General features: G+C 47.2%; 2 protein-coding genes across 5 annotated transcripts; both read left to right on the forward strand.

Annotated features, from left to right (window-relative positions):
* LOC126085234 (zinc finger protein 304-like) lies at positions 1 to 12,631 on the forward strand. The gene is given in 6 exon segments (XM_049900402.1): positions 1 to 280; positions 1,556 to 2,248; positions 4,435 to 4,561; positions 5,072 to 5,194; positions 5,841 to 7,438; positions 7,440 to 12,631. Coding segments are annotated over 5 exon segments (1,971 nt in total). The 5' UTR covers positions 1 to 280; positions 1,556 to 2,212; the 3' UTR covers positions 7,527 to 12,631.
* ZNF132 (zinc finger protein 132) lies at positions 7,595 to 26,607 on the forward strand. 4 transcript variants are annotated; one of them, XM_049900391.1, is made up of 3 exons: positions 7,595 to 7,685; positions 19,203 to 19,371; positions 24,130 to 26,607. In XM_049900391.1, exons 1-3 carry the CDS (start codon positions 7,617 to 7,619, stop codon positions 26,076 to 26,078), a joined length of 2,187 nt encoding a protein of 728 aa, XP_049756348.1. In that variant the 5' UTR covers positions 7,595 to 7,616; the 3' UTR covers positions 26,079 to 26,607. The 4 variants fall into 4 exon arrangements, with proteins under 4 accessions (XP_049756348.1, XP_049756349.1, XP_049756350.1 ...); XM_049900392.1 differs by lacking the exon at positions 7,595 to 7,685 and adding an exon at positions 17,380 to 17,958; XM_049900393.1 differs by lacking the exon at positions 7,595 to 7,685 and having other exon boundaries at positions 19,233 to 19,318.
* The last annotated feature ends 1,386 nt before the right edge of the window (positions 26,608 to 27,993 follow it).

Genomic DNA, 27,993 nt, shown 5'->3' on the forward strand with positions numbered 1-27,993 from the left:
GCTGGATCTTCAGCTCCAGGTTGGAGATCATGGCGGCGCTTAAGGACCCAGCGCATGTTGGGGAGGATCTCCAGGCCCGCGCCCGGCAGGATTCCAAGCCCCAGTGTTCTAAAGCCGCTACTGAGGGCGTCTGCCCTGGGATCACTTTCGGCCCAGACCCCGTGTCCTGGACAATGGGGCGTGCGCCGGGTGGAAAACCCACTTCTGCCACCTGATAGGATGAGGTGTGGAAGAGTGTTCCGGGCAGAGAAGCCAGCAAAGGGTTGAAGGTGAGCCTGAGGTGAGGACATTCGGGAAATCTGAATTCCTTGATCTCTTCTGGGACCAGAAAGCCCGAGGGGAGTATTCATGCTAGCAATGGAGGTTGAAGAGTTAGGCCTTTATTCTGAGGGCATTGGAAACCAGGGAGTGGAAAGTAGTGGGATGTGATCTGAGTTAGAATTTGAAATGTATCCCTCCTGCTTCTGTGTGAAGGAGTGATGGGAAAAGGTGAAACTGGGGACCCCAAGAAAGAGGTGACTGCAACAATGGAGGCGGCGATGGTGGCAGCTGGACCAGGGCGAAGGCAGAGGACGTGGGAGAAGTAGTCGGATTCTGAATCTCTTCTAAAGGGAGAGCCAGTGGGATTTGCTGACGAATACGAGGACGGGGGGAACAAGAAAGAGACCGGAGATTCAGGATGACTCCAAGGATTGTGGCTTGAGCAACTGGAAAAATGGAGCCCATGGAGATGGGGGAGTAGCAAGAACACCAGCTTCCTGGGGAAGGGGAGGAGTTGGGTTTTGCCCAAAAACATCTGAGTGGATAGGTGGTGTGGACAGGTGGACACACAGGTCTGGAGTTCCGGCCAGGTCTTGGCTGCAGATGTCCAAAGGGTTGATGGCTGGTCGCCTGGTCCACGTTAGGCCCGGGAACTGGATTTAGGCGGATCTTAGATCATAGTAACAGAAGGGAGGAAGAGAAGGCCGAGGGTGAGGCTGGAGGGCTGGGCTGAAGGGATGGGCTGCAGAGTGAAGAGGACATGTGATCTGAAGGCGGTTTAGCAGGTAGCTAAGTGTGGGGAGGGCTGAACCCAGAGGGTAGCTTGTCTTGGGACTGAGGTTGAGGGGTAGGGACCACAGACGTATTTGAATAGAGGGCCTGGTCTCTCACAGATTTGCTATCATGTGGCCTTAGCAGGCCTTGTGGACACTCCCATCCATGCGGGGATGGTGAACAGGGGTCAATCATGAAGGATCTGGAGATGGGAGTGGATGGGGCGGGGGGGAGACGGGAACTTGTCAGAAGTGCTGAGTTTAACGGAATTTGGGAGTCAGAATTGCAGAAAGGGCCTGTCAGGCTCGGCGACGGCATGTATAAAAACCAGAGACACCATGGAGGCATCTGGGATCCTCTGTGGTACTGCAGGGCCGAGGGGTGAAACTGGTTGCGCCGTGGTTGGGAGGTGGCCTTGAATGGAGAACTGGGGGCTGCTTCCAGCAATGGGCGCCATTACCCGTTAAAAAAAAAAAAAACATTACAGCGTTTAGTAACCCTGCTTGCTTTTTCCACACAGTCCCTCTGACAGCAACGCGCGGAAATACGGGCGCGGCTCCTTTAAGAAGAAACTACTAAGTCCCGCCCCTGTTCCCTACGCCCCTTGCGGTACCGCTTGGGCGTTGCCATGGAGAACGGCAAGGGCGGGCCAGATGCTGGGCAGAAACTACATTACCCAGACGACTTCATAGGTCGGGCATGCGGGCGCTGAGCCAATGACAGCCCTGGAAGGGGCAGGTCCTTCGAGTACCGTCGTTGGGGGCGGGACTTCCAGCGTCGCCGTCGTTGACGTTCATTTTGCTCTTGACGGGTCGTTGTAAAGCGCCCTTGGGAGCCTGGGCCACTTCCAGACGCCTCTTCAGAACTGGGCCGGGAATGACAGTGAACAGGATGAGACACAACTCCGAGCCTTTAAACCAACCGTGAGCCCCTTTAACAGGGGTGTTCACTGGGCCTGTTAGTCCCCGGCGTCTCTGCACTCCATGTCCCCGCGTTCCCCGGCGGCGGGATTTGGGGCCTTGGACTCATTTTACACGGTGGAGTCTGAGGCACAGCGTGAGACAGTCAGCCCGCGGTCACCTCCCCAGGGTAGAGACGCAGTGGTGGGGGGAGGTTGAGCCAGTGGTACCCACCCTGGTCACTGCCTCTTGTGGCTGTGAGCCGCTTATAGTCTCAGATGGCGGCAGCGGCATTACTGATGGACCCGGCTCAGGTGAGTGGAGGGTGCCCCAGACCTGTACTCATTCGGAACTCCACCCACATAGACTCAGAGCCCCACATAGGGGAGGGTTTTATCCTAGCACTCTTCTTCCTCCCCACTTTGCTGCCCTTTCCTTGCTACTGGGGACCCTAGGATTACTCCAGGCCCATGATTCCATATCCCAGCTAAAGATTATATGGAGGGGTCAAATCTCTAGAATCCAAAGGGAGAAGGTGTGGAAAACTGATTCAGAGATATGGACCAGGATGTGCAAATGTTTGGAGATGAGACTGAGCTAGGAGTGTTCAGGGAGCCACAGGTCTCCACTAAGTGTGGTGGAGACAGAGAGCAAGAAGCAGGAGTCAGCCCTGGAATGGCAGCCTGAGGAGCTGAGCCTCAATCATGAGGGTGGTGGGAACCACGGAAGGTTTGGAGCAGATGAGGGAGGTGATTTGACTCAGGTCTTAACAATCTCCCTCTGGCTACAGAGTGTTGGGGATATGGGGGAGGAAAAAGGGAGGCTGATTAGGTTGCTATATAATAGATCAGGTGAGTGATGATAGTGGCTAGGCCAAAGTGGTGGCTCTGGAGGCAGGAGTAGTCACTGGGCTCTGGATCTGTTTAAGGCCAACCTGATTTTATGATGTGGAGGCTGAGAGAGAGAAGGGGAGAAGTCGGGGTGACCTCATGATTTTTGGCCTCAGCAACTAGATAGAAGTGCCAACAATGGAGATGGGGAAGACAGTGGATGGAGCAGGTTTCAGAGACGTTCAGGAGATGGGTTTTGGCCATGTTGCCTCTGAGAAATCCCAGAGACCTCTGAGTGAAAGTGTCAAATGGGCAGCTGGACACACAGGTCTGAGCTCTGCAGGGGGATTTGGTTGCAGCCAGCCTGTGGACTGATTTAGGAGGAGGTTAAGATTTAGGAGGAGGACATTTTCAGGTCATGGCAACAGATGCCCTGTAGGGATGGCTAAGGACTGACTGGCTGGCCTGGGCCCATGGGCAGGGTTGGTGGGTACTGTAAAGTCAAGTGAAAGGAAGAAGCAATCCTGAGGGAAGTTGTATGTGGGAAGAGGAGGGTCCAGCAGATAGCTAAGGCTTCCTGGGATGAAGGCTAAGACATACTGGAAGTGGAGGTAGGGTGACAGTGGTGTTGATGTTGGTGCTTATGAACCCCTCTACACGTTCACAGTAGATTCAGACATTGCAATGATCATAAAGATGGTGCAGTAACAGGCAATACTTTGTTCTGTTATATATAAGGTCACCATGTGTAGGAGCCAACTAACAACATGGACTCATTGTCCTTTCTCAGCCACCTTCTGTAGGGTCTGGGGGTTTCAGTCAGGCTGGTGGATTAGCTCAGTGGAAGACCAGTTTAGCTGGGAGAGTTCCAAGCCTGCTGTGCGAGATGGTAGGGTTTGGCTTTGAATGTACATCAGGAGGAGAGAAGAATGCTGTAGCTGGTGAGAAGAGAGCATATGGAAAGGCAAAGAGGCCTGGGGGTCTCAGAGATGCATGTGTGGTTCTGGGTGGCTGAGAGTTCAGACTAGGCACAGGGCGAGGTAGGGAAACTGAAAGAAGGGCTAGGCACTGCTCCTGGCAGGTGGGACTTTTGGAGGTCTGGGGCAGGACTGGGGTGGGATAGGATCCTGGTTGCCCTCATCAAGCCTCCAGGCTCGGGACACCATTTACAGAGTGGCATGTGGGGAAGCCCTGGAGATGCCAACTGTGTGGGCATTGCCAGGGGATGGTGGGGTCTGGAGGTATACAGTCCAAAGAGTGATGTGCATGCAGGGAGGGAGTTTAGTAGCATCTGGGAGGCACAGTCTGGGGGAGCCCAGGGAATTGCCTGGCAGGAGGGGTGGGGGCCTGCATGCCAGGCCCAGAGCTTATGTGGTGTCTGTTGTCTGCCCACCTGCCTTTTGCTGCTGAGGGATAGAGACAGTGATCAGTGGCATCCTGAGGATAGAGCAGCACCAATAGCACTGGGGCTTGGGGAGGAGGGTGAGCTGGAGTGTGTTTTGGGGAGGAGGCAGTGGGCTGGGGCTCATGGAGGAAGATAATCCCTTCTGGAGAGGTGCTGGCATGCTGGGTATGGGCTGAGGGCCTGGATGGGTTCATTTGTGCACTATTTTTGTCCAGTATGCTGCTGCCCTTTGGTCCAGTTTACTTAGCTATCTCCATCATGGCAGGGCCAGGTGACTTTTGAGGATGTAGCTGTGTACTTCTCCTGGAAGGAGTGGGGCCTCCTTGATGAAACTCAGAGGCATCTGTATCGTGATGTGATGCTGGAGAACTTTACACTTGTGGCCTCACTGGGTAAGGCCCTCACACCCACTTCAGCCTTCTTTCCTAGGCACTGTCCTTCCTGTTTTGTCCAGGGGCAGATCTGTCCTTTCCACAGCCAGAACACAGGTATTACCTCCTTCCCTGGATCCCTGGAGTTGCTGTGTGTGTGCAGGGCTAGGTTCCATGCACAATCTACTCCTCTCCCGAGAAGCCTGCTGCCAGAAGCCTTGTGGGGAAGAGCTCAGGGGTCAGTAGTGTCAGTCTGGCTGTCTGAGTCTGTCCAGATCAATAGCAGCTCTGCTCCAGGTGCTGTCCCCTTTTTCAGTCAGACATCTCTAGGAGCCTGGCTGCTAGGAACTGCAGGCACCAACATTGTCATTGTCAGGACCACGGAGCTATTCCTAGAAGTTTTTTGGAGGCTTATTTTGTACCATTGAGTTTTCTTACTGGTTGCAAAGATGGCATGAGCTCCCTTTGGTCTGTCACAGGGTGGGTGCCCTGAGCTGGGGCTGACCACTAATTTGTCTGTCTTTCCCACAGGACTTGCATCTTCCAAGTCCTGTGTGGTTGCCCAACTGGAGCAGGACAAAGAGCCCTGGATGCCTGACAGGGTGGATGCATCTCTAGCCACAGCAAGAGAGGCCCAGAGTGGGCCTGGCCCTGGTGAGTAGGCGCTAGGGGAGAAGGTAACAACAGGGCTGGATGCATGTCATGTCTTATGTCATACCTATCCTATGTTCGCTAGTGTGAGTGTGTTGTTGCTGGGGCTAGTAGCCACATTTTACTTCCATCTTTCTTTCCTTATTCTGGACACCCTACCTTATTGCCATTTCTACTCTGACTTTTAGCCCCTGATGGCTCTACCTCCCTGACCTCCATTTCTCAGCCTTTCTCCCTTCCTCTGCCCCTTTTGCAGGGCCTCCCCACATCGACCATAACTCAGTGTTATGTTAGACTTTGTACACCAGTTAACCAGTTGTAACTGGATTTTCCTGGGCTTGTGTACATGACTTTGTGTCCCAGGTTCTCCTCCCCTTTCCTGACAGATTTCCTGGGGCCTGCCTGTGTCTGGTCCTCCTGAAAACTCTAGGAGTTAGTTGGAGTCCCTGCCTCTTCTCCCAGCCTGAACCCCTATATTCTCATACCCAATGAGGCTTCCCTTATTCTGTGGTCTGCCTGGGCCCAGCCCTTCCTCACCCTGACTTGATCTCACCGACTCATTCCTGAGTGTGTCAGACACATATTTGTGAAAGCGCTACCTCCTCCCAACACAATCTACATGTACTTCACCAGCACTTCTCTCCTTCAGGTTATTGCCATGGAGCGGAAGAGGCCCCGCCTGAGCAGGGAGTTTCTATAGAAGAAATGTTCCAGTTTGGGACCCCTGAGGAAGGTTCTTCTACCCAGAAAGCCAAAATCTGTGATGTGTGTGGCCCAGTCTTGAAAGACATTTGGCACCTTGGTGAGCACCAGAGAACATGCCCAAGCTGGAAAATGTACACATGTGGGACATGGGGGAGAGGCTTCTTGATCAGTACAAACCTTCACCAGCACCAGAAGGAGCACAATGGAGACAAAACCTTTAGATGGGACAAGGACACGGCTTTATTTGTGAAGAGCTTCAATGTCTCCCTGTTAGAGAAGCCCTTCACATGCAGGGAGTTTGGTAAGGATGTCCAGGACAGTCATGACCTCCTTCAGAACCAAGCAACCCACAGTGAGGGGAAGCCATGCAGGAGCACTGAATATGGGGAGGTCTTCCCACACAGGTCAAATCTTGAGCAGCAGCAGGGAGTCCACACTGGACAGAAGCCTTTTAAGTGCAGCCACTGTGGGAAAGTCTTCCTAAAGGCCTTCACTCTCCTCAACCACCTGATAACTCACCCTGAAGAAAGACGCTGTAGGTGCCCAACAGGTGGAAATGCCTTCAAGGAGAAATCATCCCTTGTTTATCGCCAAAAATCCCATACTGGAGAAACATCCCATGTATGTAAGGATTGTGGAAAGGCCTACAGTTACCTGTCTCTACTGAGAATGCATCAGAAAGTTCACACTGGAAAAACCCATTACAAGTGCAATCAGTGTGGGAAAGCCTTCACTCGTAAGCACTCACTGAGCCAGCACCAGAGAATTCACACTGGAGAAAGACCTTACGAGTGCACACAGTGTGGGAAAGCCTTCACTCGCAACTTCCATGTCGTTCGGCACCAGAAAGTTCATAACACAGAAAGGCCTTATGAATGCAGACAGTGCCGGAGAGTCTTTAGCTGTATCTCCAGCTTCATTCAGCACCAGAAAATACACACTGGAGAAAGGCTTTATGAGTGCAGTGAATGTGGGAAAGCTTTCATTAACAGCTCCCACCTTGCTCGGCACCAGAAAGTTCACAACACAGAAAGGCCTTATGAGTGCAGTGAATGTGGAAAAGTCTTCCGTCAAACCTCCAAACTTGTTCTGCATCAAAGGATTCACACTGGCGAGAGACCTTATAAGTGCAGTCAATGTGGGAAGGCTTTCAGTTGCCCCTCCAACCTCGTTCCACACCAGCGAATTCATACTGGAGAAAGGCCTTATGAATGCTCGGAATGTGGGAAAGCCTTCAGTCAAAGCTCTGCCCTTATTCAGCACCAGAAAGTTCATACTAGAGAAAGGCCTTATGAATGCAGTGAATGCGGGAAAACCTTCAGCTATAGCTCTAACCTTGCTAAGCACCGGAAAGTTCACACTGGAAAAAGGCCTTATGAGTGTGGCCAGTGTGGAAAGGCCTTCAGTGAAAGTTCTATCCTTAGTCAGCACCAGAGAGTTCACACTAAAGAAAGACCTTATGAGTGCAACAAATGTGGTAAAGCTTTCCGCTACAGCTCTAACCTTTCTAAGCACCAGAAAGTTCATACTGGAATAAAAGCTTTATGAATGCAGTGAACACGGGAAAACTTTTCAGCCTCATTCAGCACCAGAAAGGTCACACCAGAGAAAGGCTGTAGGAGTGCAGTGAATGTCCAAAAGTAGTTAGCTGTGACTTTCTCCTTGTTCAGCATAAAAGGGCTCACTCCTAAGAAAAGTTCTATGAGGAACTTTAGTGAAGATGCCATCAGCCAAAAATGGAAACTTGTACATCCCATACCTCACTGGAGAGATTGTCCATGAGTGCCAGGTACGTGTAAAACTTTCAGGAGCAACACTATTTTCTAACCTGCCCAGGTCCTTTGTCAGATATATCACTGACAGTGCCTGTGGCAGATGCCGTGTCACCCCACCATTTGGTAGTTCTCCACAGCATGTGCCTATCATCTCAACATACTCGGGGAAGGCAGACCTCTGTGCTTGCTTTTTTATTTTGGAGGGAACCATGAGCGATGTGAGCCCTTTGGAGTGATTTTATTTCTCAGCTTTCCCCTGTTCCCAAGATTCAGGTATTGCCCTGACCTGGTTCTGTCCGTGAGAATCTGAACTGGAGTCTGCTGAAGACTCCCAGAGAAGGTTTCTTCTCTTCATGGGAATTGTGGAGTCCATAGATGACACCTGCAATGGGTTTGTCGAGCCACCAAATACCCAGCCTTGGAACCACCTGCCTTACACTGCTCCAGAGTGTATAATAATAAAGGCCTTATTGTTTAAACCGTCTTTAATCCTGGGGGCTCCATCATTGTGTGGGGCTAGGGGTTGAGGACAGAATTAGGCTCAGCCAGTGTGAAGTGGTAAAGGGCTGTGGGGCTGGGGGGAAGCACTTAATATGCTTCATAGGGGACCTCAGGATGACAGGAAACAGCTTTCAGTCTAGTTTAACCTAATTTGTTTTGTAGCCCAAAGCCTCCCAGGAAAGACTGAAGGTCTCTGTGGTTCAGATCTTGTGTCCTGGATGCCAGGACTATCTACTAGACTCAGAGTTTACCCCAAGAAATAAGTATTTGGTGTAGCAATCTCCACTAGTTCTTGAACCAAGAAGAGTTGGGTCCCTTGTTCCCAAGGAACTTTGGGAATCTTCTGCAGTGTTGTACAGTGGCTATTTCCTTTTACCTGCCCGTGAAGTCTAGAGTCCACAGGCAGATGCCACTGACAGTAAGATCTATAGGGCCAAGTTGGAACCATAAGTGAGTACAGAAACACTGGGCTTGAGGTCATAGGGAGTGAGGGGGACTACAGCAAACAAGAGGAGTCCAGTAGTGTCCTTAAGCCAGATCATACGCACCCACAGTTGTCAGTTGTGTTCAGCTCCACATTCAGTGACATCACATTGCATGCCTCATAGCTCAGGTGCTGGAGCAGTTGTAGCTGCCTATGTAGCTGGGGCACATCCCTCTAGTTTTCCACTTTCTGTAGTCTTCCCCTCCCTCTCATCTACTCATCTAAGGCACTTGCGAGGCCACCGTAGGTCTTATATTTGGTGACATCTGCCTATTGGGGTCCAGGCTCAGGATCATGATTCTGGCTTGGTCCCAGCAGACAGCGTCTCCTCAACTTTTATGGGGAATATTAGACATTCTCTAGCAGTAAGAGACCAATTGCCTCTTGCTCCCAAGCAACTTGACAGTCTTAGACTAACAATATCTTTCTTCAGAATTAATGGAGTCCAGGGGTCACAACTTTCAGCCTATAGTATTCTTCAGTTTAACAGGAGACCCTGTAGCAGCAATGCAAATAAGGTTACAAGTGAGCAGGGAGCCAGGCCCTGCATGGCTAGAGTTCACTTTGAGTCAGACATGATAGAGGGACCCTCAAACACCATTCACCACACTTCCTGCTAGCAGAACTACTTTTTACATCAACCCGCCCCACAGAATAAACAGATCCCCAAAGATTGAAGTAAGCTTGAATCCAAAATAGTAAGGTTTAAATATTACAACCTTTATCATCAGACAAGGAGGCCTGGTGACGGAGTGGTTAAGCATGTGGCTGCTAACTGAAAGGTCAGTGGTTCTAATCCATCAGCTGCTCCATGGGAGAAAGACCTGGCAATCTGCTTCTGTAAAGATAACAGCGTTGAAAACCCTACGGAGCAATTCTGATCTATCATCTAGGATCGCTGTGAGTCGGAATTGACTCAAAGGCAATGGGTTTGGTTTTCAATGGGTATCAGTCCAGAGTGATTCAAGGTAGGTTGTTTAAAGGTTCAGTGATTCAGAGTATGGTAGCAGAAAAATGCCCCCCCCCAAAGATGTCATGTTCTCGTCCTCAGAGGATATATTTTGTTACATGGCAAAAGGGACTTTGCAGATGTGATTAAGTTAAGCGTCTTGAGATGGAGAAATTCTGGATTATCCAGGTGGGCCCAGTATAATCACAAGGGTTCTTAAAAGTGGAAGTGGGGGGCAGGAGAGGAGGTCAGACTAATGTGATGTGAGAACTTGACCTACTGTTACTGACTGTGGAGAGGGAGGAAGGGGCCAGACAGAAGCCAGTGAATTTAGGCAGCTTCTAGAAGCTGGGAAAGGCAAGGAAACAGATTCTCCCCTGGAGCCGCCAGAAAGGAACACAGCCCTTGATTTTAGCCCAGTGAGACCCATGTCAAACTTCTATATAAGTGTAAGAATAAATTTGTTATAAGTCACTAAGTTTGTGGTAATTTGTTACAGAAGCAATAAAAACTAATATATAAAGGTTGATCAAATCCATCACAGATGTGATATGCAAATGGCAACATCTGTGATGAGGAAACCTCCAGAATTCATCAGACTCCCACTCAGGATCCCTGTTCAACTCATGACCTCTTGGGTCATGCCCATCATGGCCATGCCTGATCTGGACATTGGAAGGATGAAGCCAGGGGACTGTAATTCTTGAGTAAATGGGGCATGAAAGCCCCATGATTCGGGGCATCCCAGCAGGTGGATTGAAGACAGCTCTGCCACAGGTCTCTCAGCCAGACAGAAAATATAACAAAGTCCCTGGAAGCTTTCCCACATACATGACACTCCTGGGATATTTTCCCAGTGAGGGGGTTCTGGTCCATGAGATGCCACATCTGGCTGAGGGCTGTCTCAGAAATGTTCCTCTCTTACTTCTCTCAAATGTGGGTCTTTTTATGCTGACAGTGTCACAGCACCAGTCAAAGGTGTTTCTGGATCATGTGCCTTTCTCTGATGTGACCTCTGGTGCCAGACAAATGTCCATTGGTTGTCCAATTGGCTCAAGGTTTCACACATTTGCAGCACTCCTTAGCAGAGTTTTGAATACTCCAGTGTTGGCTGAGATCAGAACTATAGCTGTAGGCTTTCCAGCGTTTGCTGTACTAAAACGGTTTTCGCCAGTGTAAAGTGTCTAGTGTCTGTCCAGCACTGAGAAGGGTCTGAAATTTTATCCTATGGGCAAGCTAACAAATTAGCCTGATGAGTAAGTATTAGAGCCAGAGTTAGAACCTCCAGTATAGGTGCAGAACCCAGGCTCTTAACCACTGTACTAACTCTAGTCCTTGACTCATATGGTTGTAGGAAAGATAAAACAAGTGACTATAGCCAGAACTGGTACACAGTAAGCACTCAATAAATATTTCTTGCTGTTATTTCATTAATGTCATGGCTGTTATTATTTGATTGATGAATATGAATTTTTCTATGTAATAAGATGGAGGGGTGGTGAGACCAGCACAGGGTAGTATATGAACAGAGGCCTGGAGGCTGACAGCCTGGGCCTTTATAGACAAACATCCTCTGTGGCAGAGAGGGCCTGAGTGGGCTGGACTGGTGAAACCAGGGATGAAGGGAGGGGCCGAAGTCTGGAGGGCCTTCCAAATCCCCTTTCAGGTTGGGCTTTCAGCAAAGGGAATTGGGAACCCAAGGATAACACACTCTACATCCCCCAGAGGCAGACTGGCAGCAACTGAAGGACTAGGGCCAAGGCAAATTGCAGAGCCAGTCCCTCTCCAGGAGGCACTGCTGTCAATACATCAGCCACTGTGGCTGGCTCCCTCAGATTCTTTAGAGGAGCCTCAAATCCAGATATTGCTGTGAAGTGACCTAACTTCTGTATGATGGAATCCTAACATTTTGAGTATTTAACAAAATATGGGGAGCCTCGAAACCAACTGAAACCTTGGGTTGGAGCTGGATTTCCAAGAGGGTCCTGGAAGGAGTGAAAGCCTGAGGGGGCTGAGAGGGCCAGGTCTTAAGAGCAATGGGCTGTCACCAGACTGGGAGCTAATAGGCCAGGGACTCTGGGGAGAAAGACAGAGAGTGGGGTGGTCAGAATGCCTGTGACAAAACATTTCCAGGGACAAATTAGTGGATGGCTGGGGTCAGGCCTCAGTCCAGGCATACAGGCAAAGAGGGTAGTGAGAATGATATCTCCAGCTGAATTTTTTGGTAGAAACTGACAAGCTGATCCAAAAAATTATATTGACAAGCCAGACTCGGCAAAAATAGTTGTACATCATATATCTGATAAAGAGTTTGTAACCAGAATATATAAACAACTTGTACAACTCAATTACAAGGAGATAACCCAATTTAAAATGGGCAAAAGATTCAAATAGCGATTTCATTTAAAAAGATGCACAGATGGCTAATAAGCATACAGAAAGATGCCCAACTTCATTATTCATTCAACCCAAACCAAACCCATTGCCATCAAGTCAATGCTGACTCATAGAGACCCTATAGGACACAGTAGAACTGATCTGTAGGGTTTCCAAGGAGCGGCTGGTAGATTCAAACTGCCAACCTTTTGGTTAACCACTGCTATAACCAGGGTGTTCAGATTTAAACCCCATTGACATACCATTTCATACCCACTAGAATGAATCACATTGAAAAGACAATACCAAGTGTTGGCAAGGAGGTGGAGAGACGAATCCACCTACATTGCTGGTGGGAATGTAAAATAGTGCAGTCACTTTGGAAGAGTTTGGCAGTTTTTTAAAGAGTTAACCTTACCTCGTGACCCAGCAGTTCCACTCGTACAAATCTATCCAAGAAAAATGGAAATATGTCCACACAAAGATTTATAAGTGAATGTTCATATTATTCATAATAGCCAAAAACTGGGAACAATCCCAAAGCCATCAAATGGTGATATATAATGAAAATGTGGTACAGTCAATCTTCATTTGTGGATTCTGTATTTGTGAATTTGTTCACTTGCTAAAATTTATTTGTAACTCCAAAATCAATAGTCATGGTGCTTTCATAATCATTCCTGGACATGATATAAAAACATACAAATCAGAAAAAAAAGTTTAATTCTTCTTTGAAAAAAACAGAAGAGACTTCCCCCTTACTTTTTCTTAAGGCATTTACTTTAGAAAACTTCTAAATTCTTTCTCTGCTTCTTTGAAATGTATGTAAAGCTTTTTAAAGGCTAAATAAGCCTCTTGCCAATTTTACAAACCAGGAATGTTTCCTCAGGGACCTGGAAGCCACCCTTTTGAAATGGTAACAATCCAGGAAGATAACATCCTTCTCCCCTGCCCCCAGTTTCCTGGGAAGATAGGAGCCTAACTTCTGCTCGTGCGTGGCTCCAAGTAGCCAATCTACCTCCAGTAATAAAGGTAACAACAACACAGAATTGCTGTCTAGTCACTTCCAACTCATAGCAAACTTATAGGACAGAGCAGAACTGCCCGTAGGGGTTCCAAGCAGCAGCCAGTGGACTGGAACTGCTGACCTTTTGGTTAGCAGCCTGAGCTCTTAACCACTGGGCCACCAGGACTCCAGTAATAAAGATACGAGAATTTTATTTTTTCCACTTGGATAAAGGCAATTAGCAAACACAAGTGGCTATCCCAATTAGCAGGTGAATTTAGCATGAACAACATGACATCATGCTGTCTAGTGCTCTTACTTGAGAACCAGTTATTTATCTTAAGAACATGTGAAATGGGTTGCATCTGTTTGGCAACATAAAGGATAAATTCCTGTCTTTGCAATCTCTTGAACAGATTGCCTGCGTTCTGTTTTAATGCTTCCAAAAAAAACCCAAACCCATTGCCATCGAGTCAACTCTGACTCATACTCATAGTGACCCTATAGGACAGAGTAGAACTGTCCCCATAGGTTTTCCAAAGAGTGCCTGGTTTAATGCTTACTTAATAAAATTTTCTTTCTCTTCTACTTTTTTGGAGAATCTGCCATGGGTTGGCAGGAGATTTTACTTTTAATTATGCTTCCCCAACAAAGCGCAGAGCAGCGAAAATTTTGAGTTGCTTTGTTCCCAGCCGAGGTTGAACAAGGCAACACTCTGCCTTCTTGTTTGAGTTTTCACAGTCTAAACAAGCATCCTTCCTTTTTGCAGTCTATTTAGTGCCATGTTTTTTACATTGTGCTTCTGCTGGGAATTTCATTGTTTAAAGTGGCCCCCAAGCATAGTGCTTCATTGCTGTCTAGTGTTTCTAAATGCAAAAGGGGCTGTCATGTGCCTTATGGAGAATATATGTGTGTTAGGGAAGCTGTGTTCTAGCATAAGTTATAGTGCTGGTGGCCATCAGTTCAATATTAATGAATTAACAATATATCTTGAAAAAGGTGCCTTTAAACAGAAACACACATAAAATAATGTATTAATCAGTTGATAAAAATGTTGTGACCAGAGTCTCACCAGAACCTATTCCTGTATTTCTCTTAGAGTAGTGGTTCAGTATTCACTAATCCATTATTCACAGCAGCGTTATCAAACATAAGTAACGTGAATGAGGAAAATTGCATATCCATACAAAGGAATATTATTCAGTAATAAAAGGGAACAAAGTACTGACACGTGATATGACATGTATGAAACTCAAAAATATTATGCCAAGTGATAGAAGCTAGACACAAAAGGCCACATATTGTATGATTTCACTGATGTGAAATGTCCAGAAAAGAAAAATCTATATAGACAGAAGTAGGTTAACGGTTGCCTGGGAATGGATTTCAGTTGTAAATATGTCCAAAGGAACTTTTTGGGGGCAGTGGAAATGTGATCATGGTTGCACAACTCTTTAACAATCTACTAAAAATCACTAAATTGTACACTAACAATGGGTGAATTTTATGATATGTAAATTATACCTCAATAAAGCTGTTTAAAACAAAGCAAAACAAAAAGACTGTGGGCTCTTCCTTTTCACAGTCCCCGAGTTTCTGATCCCATGTTGATAGCCACAAGTACCCAGCTCATTAGAAGATGGCAGGAATGCATAAAGCCATTAGTATAGCTACCTGGCCAACCAACTGGAAGGGATCATATTTCTGCCCATTCCAAAAAAAGGCAATGCAACAGAATGTGGAAATTATCAAACAATACAAATAATATCAAATGCAAGTAAAATTTTGTTGAAGATAATTCAAAAGCAGTTGCCACAGTACATTGACAAGGAACTTAAAGAAATTCAATCCAGATGGAGAAGAGGATGTGGAACAAGGGATATTATTGCTGTCAGATGGATCTTGGCTGAAAGCAGAGGCTACCAGAAAGATGTTTGCTCTGTTTTGCTGACTATGCAAAAGGATTCAACTCTATGGATTATGACAAATTATGGATAACATTGTGAAGAATGGTAATTCAAGAACACTTAATTGTGCCCATAAGGAACTTGTACATAAACCAAGAAGCAGTCCTTCAAACAGGACAAGGGGATGTTACGTGGTCTAAAATCAGGAAGTGTGTGCATCAGGATTATATCCTTTCACTATACTTACTCAGTCTGTATGCTGAGCAAATAATCTGAAAATCTGGACTATATGAAGAGCACAGCATCAGGACTGGAGGAAGACTCATTAACAAACTGACATGCAGATAACACAACCTTGCTGAGTGAGGAGGACTTGAAACACTTATTGATGAAGATCAAAGACTACTGCCTTCATTATGAATTACATCTCGACATAAACAAAAATCCTCAAAACTGGACCAATAAGCAACATCATGATAAATGGAGAAAATACTGAAGTTGTAAAGGATTTTATGTGGATCTACAACGCCCATGGAAGCAGCAGTCAAGAAATCAAATGACATATTGTATTAGGCAATCTGCTGCAAAAGACCCCTTTAAAGTGTTAAAAAGCAAAGATTCACTTTGAGGACTAGGGTTTGCCTGATCCAAGCTATGGTATTTTCAGTTGTCTCATAGGCATTTGAATGCTGGACAATGAATAAGGAAGACTGAAGAAGAATTGATGCCTTTGAGTTATGGTGATGGTGAAGAATATTGAATATACCATGGACTGCCAGAAGAACAAACAAATCTGTCTTGGAAGGACAGCCAGAATGCTCCTTAGAAGTGAGGATGGCACGACTCTGTCTCACCTATTTTGGACATGTTATCGGGAGGGACCAGTCCCTGGAGGACATCATTCTTGGTAAAGTAGAGGGTCAGCAAAAAAGAGGAAGACCCTCAAGAAGATGGATTGACACAGTACCTGCAACAATGGGTTTAAACATAGCAATGATTATGAGTGTGGCTCAGGGACTGGGAAGTGTTTTGTTCTGTCGTACATAGGATCACTTTGAGTCAGAACTGACTCGACAGCACCTGACAACAACATAGCTGTGGGAGACATACAGATCTGTGGGCCTCTAGACACTCTGCATACCTTCATCCCACAGGGACCCATTATCAAAGAAGCTAGCACATCCTATTTCCTCATACCCAATGTTTCCTCATCCACTTAGAATAGTCACTGGGCCCTTGTGTGAATACTACTGTGTGACATGCTACCTGGGCCTTGCCTCCAGAGGGCTTGACTTCAGGCCCAGGTGAACAGCTTCCTTTCAACATTGCTGGGGATAGACATCCCCTGGCCCAGAGACAACCATCCTGTTTGTCCCAGACCAACCTTCTCCAGGTGAGTTCCAGGATGGGATTCAGAACACAGAGCCTTTCATTCTTTCCCAGGGGACATGAGGTAGATATGCAAAGTGGGACACAATTGGACCAAGAGAGGCTCCATACCTTGTTGCCCTGCTCTGAGTCAGATGCTGTTAGGGCCCATGAAGACCAGTCTCCCTGAAAGCATCCCTGCTCTGTTCTCAACTCATTCCATCTAGTAAACAAGACTCCAACGTCATACGTTAACTAATCGCTGATGTATTATCAAACAGTCCAGCAATTTGAGGCGAAGCCTTTGTACATGGAGATCCTCCGCCTGTAACACCGTCCACATCGTATTATACTGGATTATGAAATGGAGACCGCTCCCCCCCGCCCCGCTATGAACGCCCCCCTATTCTGAACACGCAGACCCCGGGCCAGCGCTTCTCAGTCGGAAACTCGGGACACTGGGGCTCAGAGTCCAGTCGGTTGGGGGCCAGGAGAGCCCTCCTTCACACGTGCCAAGTCGATTGGTTCACGTATCACGCCTGCAGCCCCGCTACAAGCTAGGTGACTTCAGGCCGGCCCGTTTTCTGAGCCTCCGTCTCCTGCTCCGCAAAGTGGACGCAACGCCAAGGATTACGATTCCAGGGCAGCTGAGGGGCACGGATGGACTTTGGCAGGCTCCAGCGAACACCCCGCACGATGCGTCCCGACAGTTCCACAGAGCCGCCATCTCCACTGCCGGAGGCAGCAAGGCTCAAGGAGGCTGGATGTTAGTCGCGATCACGGCGCGTACTGGAGTGGTGGCAGGACCTCTCTGACTCTCGGGCCGCACCTCGTTCCCGTTTCCGCGGGCCCGGGGTGCCTTCTAGAAAGCCGTCCCCAGCCCGGCGAGCCGGTCCTTCACCTGTGTGTAGACAGAACCACGAGTTCCCAAAGTAACGGTCAGAGGCCTACTCCAGAACTTCCACCCGCCGCCGCGCCGGTTTGGAAAATCTCTCTCCTGTACTGACTGGCCAGCGTCGATGCCAGCACTCATCTAGGGGACTTTCGGATAATGTAGTTCCCGTCACGGCCACTGTAGCTCGCACTGTCTGATCACCTTGGCAACCACCAAGCTGCACAGCGAAGAGCTGGAGGAAATGGTGTCACAGTAGTGGTGGGTCCTGAACCAATCAAGACTCAGACCAGGGGCCTTCAGCGCGGACAGAGCGTGTAGAACAGGACTTCCGTTGTCGCCCTAGCCGTCCCAGTTTTGCGCCTTGCTGGTCCGTTCGCAGGCGACCACAGGAACTGACCCTCGGATCAGGGCTGCCTTTCCTGGAGGCCTCAAGGGCTGAGAAGAGAGCAGGGGAAAGGCCCGGGCCCCTCACTGCGCCTTTGCAGGCACCGTGATTCCCGGCGAATGACTCCGCCTCCGTGAGCCTCAGTTTGTCGTCTGTGGAACGGGGGCCACGAGTCTCCGGAACCTCCGTAGTTGCCTTCAGTCACCGTGGTCCTGCCTGCTTCTTTGGCGTATTTTAACCCGAAGAAGACTGAGGTTTGGACTGCAAAAGTCAGCCCGAGGTCACCTGACCCAGTAGGGGAGTGGGCGTTCGGTTGAGCCCACCGGACCGGTCGGGATCTCCCCACCCTCCCCATGGCCCCACTCCACCCACAGGTTCCCGTGGGGTTGGCAGCATCGCTGATGGATCCGGTGCAGGTGAGTGGAGGATGCTCCAAGCCCTCACTCGCTGGGATCCCCACCTTCATGGTCTTGGAGCCTCAATATAGGGGATGATGGCGTCCTGGAACTCAGACTTCCCTTAACCCTGCCCACAGATTCTGGGCCTGAGGCTGTTCAGAATTCAGGCCAGGGGTTGTATGGAGTGGTTCCCATTTTTGGAATCCTATGGGATGAGGTCTGGAAAGGTGTCCCAGGTATAGTGACATGTGCAAATTGCTTGGAGTTGAGGATGAGGTAGGTGGAAGTGTTCAGGGAACTACGTATACGTTTGGTGGAAACAGAACAGGGGGCAGGCCTCAGACCTGGAATGGCAGCCTGAGTAGCTGGTCCTCAGGGTTGAAGCCACGGAAGGTTTGGAGTAGAAGAAGGAACTCAGGTTATAACAGGCTTCTTCTGGCTGCAGAGTGAACAATAGATTGTGAGGTGAGGGTAGAGGCAGAGTTGGTGGACTAGAGGGGTGCCTGTGGGGAGGAGAGAAATGGTTGGCTTCTGGATTTGCTTTTTAAGTAGGGTGACTAGTTTTCCTGATGGGGCAATGAAAGAAAGTGAGATATCAATGCTGATCCTAAGTTTCCGAGATGTGGAAGTTGGTGTGAAGGCTTGATTTCAGGGGGAAGTTAAAGAGTTGGTTTTGGCTATGTTGTCATAGAGATTGCCAAATTGAGGTGCCAAGTGGGCTGCCGAACATGAAAGTATGAAGTTATGCCAGGTCCAGGCTAAAGACTTACTAGGAGTAAAGGATGGTCTATGAACACTAGGTGCAGCCGTGATATGGGCTCACGATGGTGGTCAAACTCCTAAGGAGAGGTGGATCTGGGACAGGGAATGAGACATAGAAGTGAAAGGGTAGGATGACAGTAGAGCCTGGGGTTGGGTTGATTTACTTCTACAGCTCACCAGGTTTTTGTGGCCATCCTCCTTGGGGCCTGGGGGTTTCTTCAGGCTCACAGAGAGTAGCAGGGACAGAATAGGTCAGTTGGGAGAGTCCCCAAGCCACAGGTGGGGGCCAGTACATCTGGGCTTTTTGAGTCAGGAGGAGAAGGCTTTGATGAAGGGACAACATGTAGAAAAGCAGATGTGGAAGAGGGCAAGGGTGGGTGCGGCGGTAACAGACTAAGAGGCATCAGAAGAGGAACTGCTAATGATAGATGTGGCAAGACCCTGAGTCAGAGGTCAAAGGCCCAGATGTACCCATTTGATTTTTTGAATTTGTTTTTCAGCCCACCTGTCAGCCCCCTGGCTCAGCTGTTCCATCATTGCACAGCCCAGTGACCTTTGAGGATGTGGCTGTGTACTTCTCCCGGGAGGAGTGGGGGCTCCTTGATGTTGCCCAGAGGTACCTATACTATGATGTAATGCTGGAGACCTTTGAGCTCATGACCTCACTGGGTAAGGCCGTTATGCTCTGCCCCATCATGGTGACAAGCCTCTGCCCTAACCTTTGTCTGAACATCCCAAAGCGGGACCACAGATGCTGCTTCGTAAGTGTGTGTGTGTGTGTGTGTGTGTGTGTGTGTGGGTGGGTGGGTGTGTGTGTGGGTGGGTGCCAGGCCTGGGCCTTCCTTTCCCTGAGCAGCCACATGAACAGTCCTTGTATTTTATTTTAGTGAGTAAGATAGTTAGTTGTAAGTCGGAATCGACTCAACGGCACTGGCTTGGGTTTCTAGGATAGTCAGTCACCTTTGCGGTTACCTTAATATTTACCCCTATTTTTCTAAGTTCAAACCTAACTTCTATTTCTTTATATCAGCTTGTCTTCCTCTCTATATGAAAGATCTATGACTATATTTCTTAGTCCCTCTTTATTGTTTTAATGTTGTCTTCTTTCACATAATAACATCACTGTTACCCTGTTTTGAGCATTTTTTTATTTTGATTTATTTTTGTGAATTCTCTGTCTGGGTTGACCTCTGATTGCTCTGTCCAGTGTTCTAGTCTTGGGTTGATACCTGATATTATTGATCTTCTAACCAAAGAACTCCCTTTAGAATTTCTTGTAGTTTTGGTTTCGTTTTTACAAATTCCCTAAATTTCTGTTTATCTGGAAATGTCCTAATTTCACCTGCATATTTGAGAGACAGTTTTGCAGGATATATGATTCTTGGCTGGCAATTTTTTTCCTTCCATGCTTTGTATAAGTCATCCCATTGCCTTCTTGCCTGCATGGTTTCTGCTGAGTAGTCCGAGCTTATTCTTATTAACTCTCCTTTGTAGGTGACTTTTCATTTATCCCTAGCTGCTCTTAAAATTCTTTATCTTTGGTTTTAGCAAGTTTGATTATAATATGTCTTTGTGACTTTCTTTTAAAATCTACCTTATGTGGCATTTGATGAGCATCTTGGATAGATATCGTCTCATCTTTCACAATATCAGGGAACTTTTCTGCCAACAAATCTTCAACAATTCTGTCTGTATTTTCTGTTATCCCTCCCTGTTCTGGTACTCCAATCACTCGTAGGTTATTTCTCTTGATAGAGTCCCACATGATTCTTAAGGTTTCTTCATTTTTTTAAATTCTTTCATCTGATTTTTCTTCAAATATGTTGGTGCCAAGCGCTTTATCTTCAAGCTCACCAATTCTGCCTTCCACTTGCTCAATTCTGCTCCTCTGACTTTCTATTGAGTTGTCTAATTCTGTAATTTTATTGTTAATCTTCTGAATTTCTGATTGCTGTCTCTCTATAGATTCTTGCAGCTTATTAAATTTTTCATTATGTTCTTGAATAACCTTTTTAATTTCTTCAACTACTTTATCTGTGTGTTCCTTGGCTTTTTCTGTATATTGCCTGATCTCCTTCCTGATGTCTTGAAGAGTTCTGAATATTAATCTTTTGAATTCTGCATCCAGTAATTCCAGGAAGTCACCTTCATCCAGAAGATCTGTTGATTCTTTGTTTTGAGAGCTTGTTGAGGTGATCATGGTCTGTTTCTTTATGTGATTTGATATTGACTGTTTTCTCTGAGCCATCTATAAGTTATTGTATTTGTTCACTTTATCTTTGCTTACTGTATTCTAGCTTTTGCTTTGTTTTGTTTTGATATGCCCAAATGGGTTGCTTGAGTGAGCTAGCTTGATTATTTTCACCTTTGAAGCTCTACGTCCTGTCACCAGATGGCTAGAGCTGTTATCAGGTATATCAGCCTAGGAGTCCATTCACTTTTCTTGTATGAATTCAGCTCAGGTGTCCAGGCAGCTGATCATCAAGTGTGTGGTACAGGCTCTGTCCTACAGTCTCAGAGGGGCTGGGTTGATTGGTGTAGGTACTGGTATCTGGTTGCAGCAGAGGGTCATGCTCTGAAAAAGGCAGGGGGCTGAGAACCATCCCCCGAGTGTCTGTGAAGAAAGTGTGTCCGTGTTCTGTGGAGCATACAGGTGGGTGAGTTCTGCAGACAGACCGTGGACAACCAATGCTTTTGGTTGTAAAGACTGGGAGGTAACAGTTATCCTTGGACCCCTGTCGTGGTTGGCTGGGTGACCTGACTGGAGCCACCAGTCCTTAGGCCCCTGATGTGGGTAGGTGAGGACCCTATTTAGTAGGCAAAGCAGTGTCAAATATCAAATACCCACCTCTTCACTGCACAGCTGAAATGGTTGCAGTCTGACAAGAGCCTATTCTCCTGAAATAGGCCCACACAGGTCCATGCAGCAGGGAAAGGTATTCATAGTCCATGGACCATTTATGCCTGGTCAGGAGCCGTTTCTGTCCTGAGCTCCCCTGGTTAGTGGAGCTGGCGAACTATCTTTTCCCCCAATTGTGAATTTATTCCTACTCCAAGGGCAGGAGGATGGCTCAGGGCTCTCAATAGGGCCTATCTCAGGCCCAGGGAAATCAACAGCCCCTGAAGCCTGCTCGGAGGTGGAGGGGGGCACACATTAAAATATATGCAAGTACTTAGCTTTTGCTAAGAGCTCCATTCCTCTTTGGTTCCAGAGGGGTGAGTAAGCTGTGCAGCTGGCTGCTTCTCCCTGAGGAAACTGCGGCCAAACGCTTCTACCAGCTCGCCGCAGCCGCTCCCAGGATTGGTGCCTGAGGGATCCTAGTGATTCAGTTCTGGCAACTCCTCTCTGCTGCTGAACCGTCTTTCCCTCCCCCTACTGCTCAGTTCATTTTCTTAACTTTGCCTTTGATGTTCAGGGCTCCTAGCTTGTCATAAATATAATCGTTTCATTTGTTTTTTTCTGGTTTTTGTTGTAAGAGGGATCACCAGAAGCATCTGGCTATTCTGCCATCTTGGCCCTGCCTTCCACATGAGCAGTCTTAATAGCTGTTGTCTAAAAACCTTGTGTGAGCAGAGGTCAGAGATCAGGTATCTCCAGTCTGCCTAACAGATCCCAGCAAGCTAGTTCAATCCTGAGTTGACCTGAGTGACTCAGTGCAGAGCCACAGCCCCTCTATACTGAGGCTCTTACCTCTCTTGCATGAAACACTTTAAAAAAGGCTTTATTGAGATATATCATACCATAAAGTTCACCCACTTAAAGTATACAATTTTTTTTTAGTATATTTACAGTGTTGTGTCTTGCATCCATCACCATCATCTAATTTTAGAACATTTTCCTCTCCCTAAGAGAAATCTTGTACCCATTAGAAGTCACTCCCCATCTTCGTTCATCCCCTCCTGCCAGTCCTATGGCACCACTAATCTACTATTATATATATTTGCCTATTCTGGACATTTCATATAAATGGAGTCAGACAATAATGTCTGATTTTTTGTGACAGGCTTCTTTCACTTACCGTAATTTTTTTTTTTTTAGCATTTTATTGTGCTTTAGGTGAAATTAGCATAATTTTTTGAAGTTAATCCATGCTGTAGCATGCATCATTACTTCATTTATTTTTATTTTTGAATAAGTGTAAGAATGGCGTAGAACTGGGCAACATTTCATTCTGTTAAATACATAAGGTTGCTGTGAGTTGTAGCTGACTCGATGGCACTTAACAACAACAATATTCCATTATGTGGGTTTCTCATTGTTTATCTGTTCATTTGCTGATGGATATGTGGGTTGTTTCCACTTTTTGGTTATTATGAATTAATGCTGTGAACATTTGTGTACAGTGTTTTATTGCTTGTACTTCTGATGTCGTATCTAAGAAATCATTGCTTGACCCAATGTTGTGAAGATATACTCCTATATTTTCTTCTAAGAAGTCACAAAATATTTTTCCAGGTCCTGCTGTGTCAGGAACTATGAACACTGACATGGTTACTGGTTGTAGTGATCACTATGAATATTCTTGCAAGACCCTTCTCAAGATTCATTTTGTAATATTGAGTTGTATTCCTGGTTATAAAAATAATTCAAGCTCTTTGTGGTCTTTTGAGGGCTATCCGAGATCCTGGGACCAGACTGGCCTCTTACTCCTCTCCTCTGCCTAAGACTTGACCCTTCAGATTTCATAAGCTCCCAAGTAGACTGAAATGAGGACCCCTGGTATCCAACAGAGTTGCTGTGACTCCAGCCATAGCAAGAGAGACCTGGTGGGGTCCTGGTCTTGATGAGTGTGAGCTGGGCATAGGGGTCATGTTGAAGATGTGCTCAAAAACATGCCAGGAACCTGATATTCTGGTGCCAAGACCAGTGACTCCTCCTTATTTCCATTTTTCTCTTCCCCTTCTGACACTTTGTACTTTTGCCATTTTTACTGTAATTCACTGCCTATGGCTGGGCGTCACCTCTCTGGTCTTCCCTCCTCTGTTCCCCAGGCATTACAGTCCCATATTGGCCTCCTCTTAATGTGACAGGACATGTGCACATACTTCCAAATAATACTTGAACACCAACTATTCAGTTGCACTTGAATTTTCTGGGGCCTAGGCACATGCATCTGCATAGCACTTGCCAGCCACCAATAACCAAGACCTTGCTGAAACCCATTTGTAGAGAAGTGAGTTGGAAATGCTGCCTTTCTGCTCTATGCCCAATTCCTGTGTCCTCCCCCTGGTGAGGCTTTCCTTATTCTGTGGCCTGGCTGGAGCCAACCCTGCACAGCAGGCCCTTCTTCACTCTGATACTGACCCCCTCAGCCTGCAAGCAATCCCTTGGAATCATTCCTGGGTATGTCAGTCATGTATTTCTAATGAAGCCACTGCTGTCCACCACATAGAACATGCAGTTAACTGGCATTTTTCTGCTTTCAGGTTATTGGCATGGAATAGAGGATGAAAAATCGTCTCTGAAGCAGGGTGTTTCTGTAGGAGTGTCACAGGTTAGAATCCCCAAGACAGATCCTTCCACCCAGAAGATTGACATGTGTGACATGTGTGGCCCATTCTTGAAAGATAATTTACACCTGGGTGAGCATCAAGAAGCACACCCTGAAGAGAAATCATACATGTGTGGAGCATGTGGGAGAGACTTCTGGTTCAGTGTAAACCTTTATCAGCAAAACAAGGAGCACAGTGGTGAGAAAGCTTTCAGATGGGACAAGTACAGGGACGTGTTCGTGACAAGCTCTAATATCCACCTGTCAGAGAAGCCCTTCACTTGTGGAAAGCGTGGGAAGGATGTCCCAGACAACCATGTTCTCCAGCACCAGGCCATTCCCAGCAGGGAGAAGCCACATAGCACCAAGTGCAGGGAGGCCTTCCCACACAGCTCCAATTTAGGGCAGCTCCCAGGACTCAGCAGCACTGGGTTATTCCCAGGAATCCATATTACACAGGGATTCTCCAAGTGCAGCAACTGTGGGAAAGTCTTTCTGAAGAGCTCTGCCCTCCTCAACCACCTCAAAACTCATTCTGAAAAGAGACCTTATAGCCACCCAACAGGCAGAAATTCCTTCCAGGAAAATTCAGCCCTTGTTAACAACCAAAAATTTCATGTTGGGGAAACATCCCATGTGTGTAAGGAGTGTGGGAAAGCCTTTAGTCACTTGTCTAAACTATGGAAGCACCAGAAATTTCACACTGGAATAAGATGCTATGGGTGCACTAAATGTGGAAAAACCTTCAGCCACAAACTCACACTTGTACATCACCAGAGAATTCACACAGGGGAAAGGGCTTATGAATGCAGTGAATGTGGGAAGGTCTTCAATAACAGGTCACACCTCATTCGACATGAGAAAGTTCACACTGGAGAAAGGCCTTTTGAGTGCAGCAAATGTGGAAGAGCCTTCAGCCAAAGCTCCAATTTCATTCGGCATCAGAAAGTTCACACCCAAGTAAGGCCTTATGAATGTAACCAATGTGGAAAAGGCTTTAGCCGCAGCTCTGCTCTCATTCAACATTGGAGAGTTCACACTGGAGAAAGACCTTATGAATGCAGTGAGTGTGGAAGAGCCTTTAGCAATAACTCTAACCTTGTTCAGCACCAGAAAGTTCACACTGGAGAACGGCCTTTTGAGTGCAATGAATGTGGAAGAAACTTTAGCCAAAGCTCTCATCTCCTTCGGCATCAGAAAGTTCACACTGGAGAACGGCCTTTTGAGTGCAGCGAATGTGGGAAAGCCTTCAGCAATAACTCTACCCTCATTCAGCACCAGAAAGTACACACTGGGCAAAGGCCTTACGAGTGCAGTGAATGTAGGAAATCCTTCAGCCGCAGTTCCAGCCTGATTCAGCACTGGAGAATTCACACTGGAGAAAGGCCTTATGAATGCAGTGAATGTGGAAAAGCCTTTGCTCACAGCTCCAGTCTCATCGAGCACTGGAGAGTTCACACCAGAGAAAAGCCTTATGAGTGCAGTGAATGTGGAAAATTCTTTAGCCAAAACTCCATTCTCATTAAACACCAGAAAGTTCACACAGGAGAAAGGCCTTATGAGTGCAGTGAATGTGGGAAATTCTTTAGCCGCAAGTCCAGCCTTATTTATCACTGGAGAGTTCACACCGGAGAAAGGCCTTATGAATGCAGGGAATGTGGGAGAGCTTTCAGCAGTAACTCCCACCTGGTTCGTCACCAGAGAATTCACACACAAGAGAGGCCATATGAATGCAGCCAGTGTGGGAAAGCCTTCAGTGAAAGATCCACACTTGCTCGTCATCAGATAGTTCACACCAGAGAAAGGACTTTTGAGTGTGGCCAATGTGGGAAAATCTTCAGCCGCCTCTGCAACCTTGCTCAGCATAAAAGGATTCATACCTGAGTGGAGCCTTATAAAAGTAGTCTTTGTGAGAAAATCTTCAGAGAAGTCAAAGTCAAACTCTGTGCACCAAAACACCCACCCATGTACATGTACCGCTGATGTGGAAAAGCCTTCAGAAGTCAATTTGCCCTTTCTGACCAGCCCAGATAACTGAGAAGAGCTGCCTCACCTGTGGAATGTACTACAGAAGCCATAACCTGTCTCCATCCTGCCTGGATCCAAATTTTGCACGAGTCATCTCCACATGCACAGGGAAAGCAGCTCCCCGTGCCTCCCTTTCACTTTTCTGGAGGGAATCAGGGTTTTCCTGGGCCTGTTGGAATGGGCCTTCCCACTGCCTCTGAAAGTGTTAGGTGATGAACTGACCAAGGGGCTTCAAGGGATATCCCACTTGGGCTTATCAGGAAAGTGCATGTTTCTCATGGATGTGGTTAAGTATGTATGTAACCACATGATGTGTCTTCTTAGTCCACAAAGCACTCTTCCCTGGAACCACCTACCTTGGTCTGCTCTATACTACGAGATAATAAAAACCTTATTAATTAAATCACCGTTAATCCTAGGCTTTATTTATTTGCAATGAAGTCACTTGAAGTTGGGCTTAAGACCCCTAAAAGGGAGAAAGTTCTCCCTGATGTGTGGTCCTCCACTACAGTGGTCCCCACTTCACCACACCTGTGGACAGAGTTAAAGCCATGCCCAGGCTCTCAAGGCCCAGATTCCAATAATGTAAAGGCTGATCAGGTTATGCTCTCTGCCTTCTTACTCTAAATTGCCCTTCCCTGACCTGGGCAGCTTCTGACAGCATAGCACCTTCAGAAATGGGCTTCAGCACCCAACCTCCCCACACACAGCCCAGGCCTCCCTTGGAGCAGTGAGCCCATCTCGTGGCTTCCCATGTTAAAAAACCAAACTCCTCATCCCTGCTTATAAAGCCCCATATGACCTGGTTCCTAACCTCATGCCCTGCTTCTCTACCCCCAGGTTGGCCACAAAATTTCCTGGTTGCTTCTCTAGCCTGCCAGCTCATTACTTCCCAGGGCCTCTGCACTGCAGTCCCTCTGCCTACAACACTCTTCCTCTGGAGCCACCTTCTCAGAGAGGTCTTCCTGACCACCAATCTGAAATAGCATTCTTCTCTTTCTGTCACCTCTCTATTTTATTTCCTTCAGGTCTCTACCCGCTATCTGCGAGTACCTTGTTTTTTGATCTGTTTCCATGTTAAATCTCTATATTGCACATGGAATTGAGATGGAGTGTGGGCTGGGACCATGCCTGCCCCATCCACTCATAGCTGCAGCCATGAGTCTGGCAAACAGTAGGCCCCCAGGGGACATTTGTTGAATAAATATATGGCTACCCTGCAGAACCTGTGCTGGGCCCAGACCACAGCCCCATCTTTACAGCTGACTCTTTGGGGAGGGGCAGAAAAGGGGCACCATAAAGGAAAGAGAGTACAGTAGTGAGTCTCTCTTCCTGCACTCAAGCACGTTACCTAAGTCTACATACCTATTTGTCTCTTGTCTTAAACTGGTACTGTGTTGGAGACTGCACTGTCACTGCACCATTGCGGAGCTGACGTTCTAGTGGAGAAATAGGCATTCCTCAATAAATCACACAAACAAATGTAAACTGGCAACTGTGACAAGGGCTATGAAGGGGGCATCCTCAGTAGGTGTCAATCAAGACCTCTCTCGATTCTCTGCACTTCTGGACTTCTGGGTCTCTGTCCTCATGCCTATCTCCTGGGGACTCAGGTGACCACTGCAGTTGACTTCTACCTTTTAGAGAAGGGAAGCTTTTCATGGCTGCTTATTTTGTGCAGTTATGACTAATTTTTTTGTGTGTGTGTGCTTTAAGTGCAAGTTTACAAATCGAGTCAGTCTCATACAAAAACTTATACACACCTTGCTAT

Source organism: Elephas maximus, chromosome 11, assembly GCF_024166365.1.
Source record: "Elephas maximus indicus isolate mEleMax1 chromosome 11, mEleMax1 primary haplotype, whole genome shotgun sequence".
In the NCBI taxonomy this organism is placed as follows: Eukaryota; Metazoa; Chordata; class Mammalia; order Proboscidea; family Elephantidae; genus Elephas; species Elephas maximus.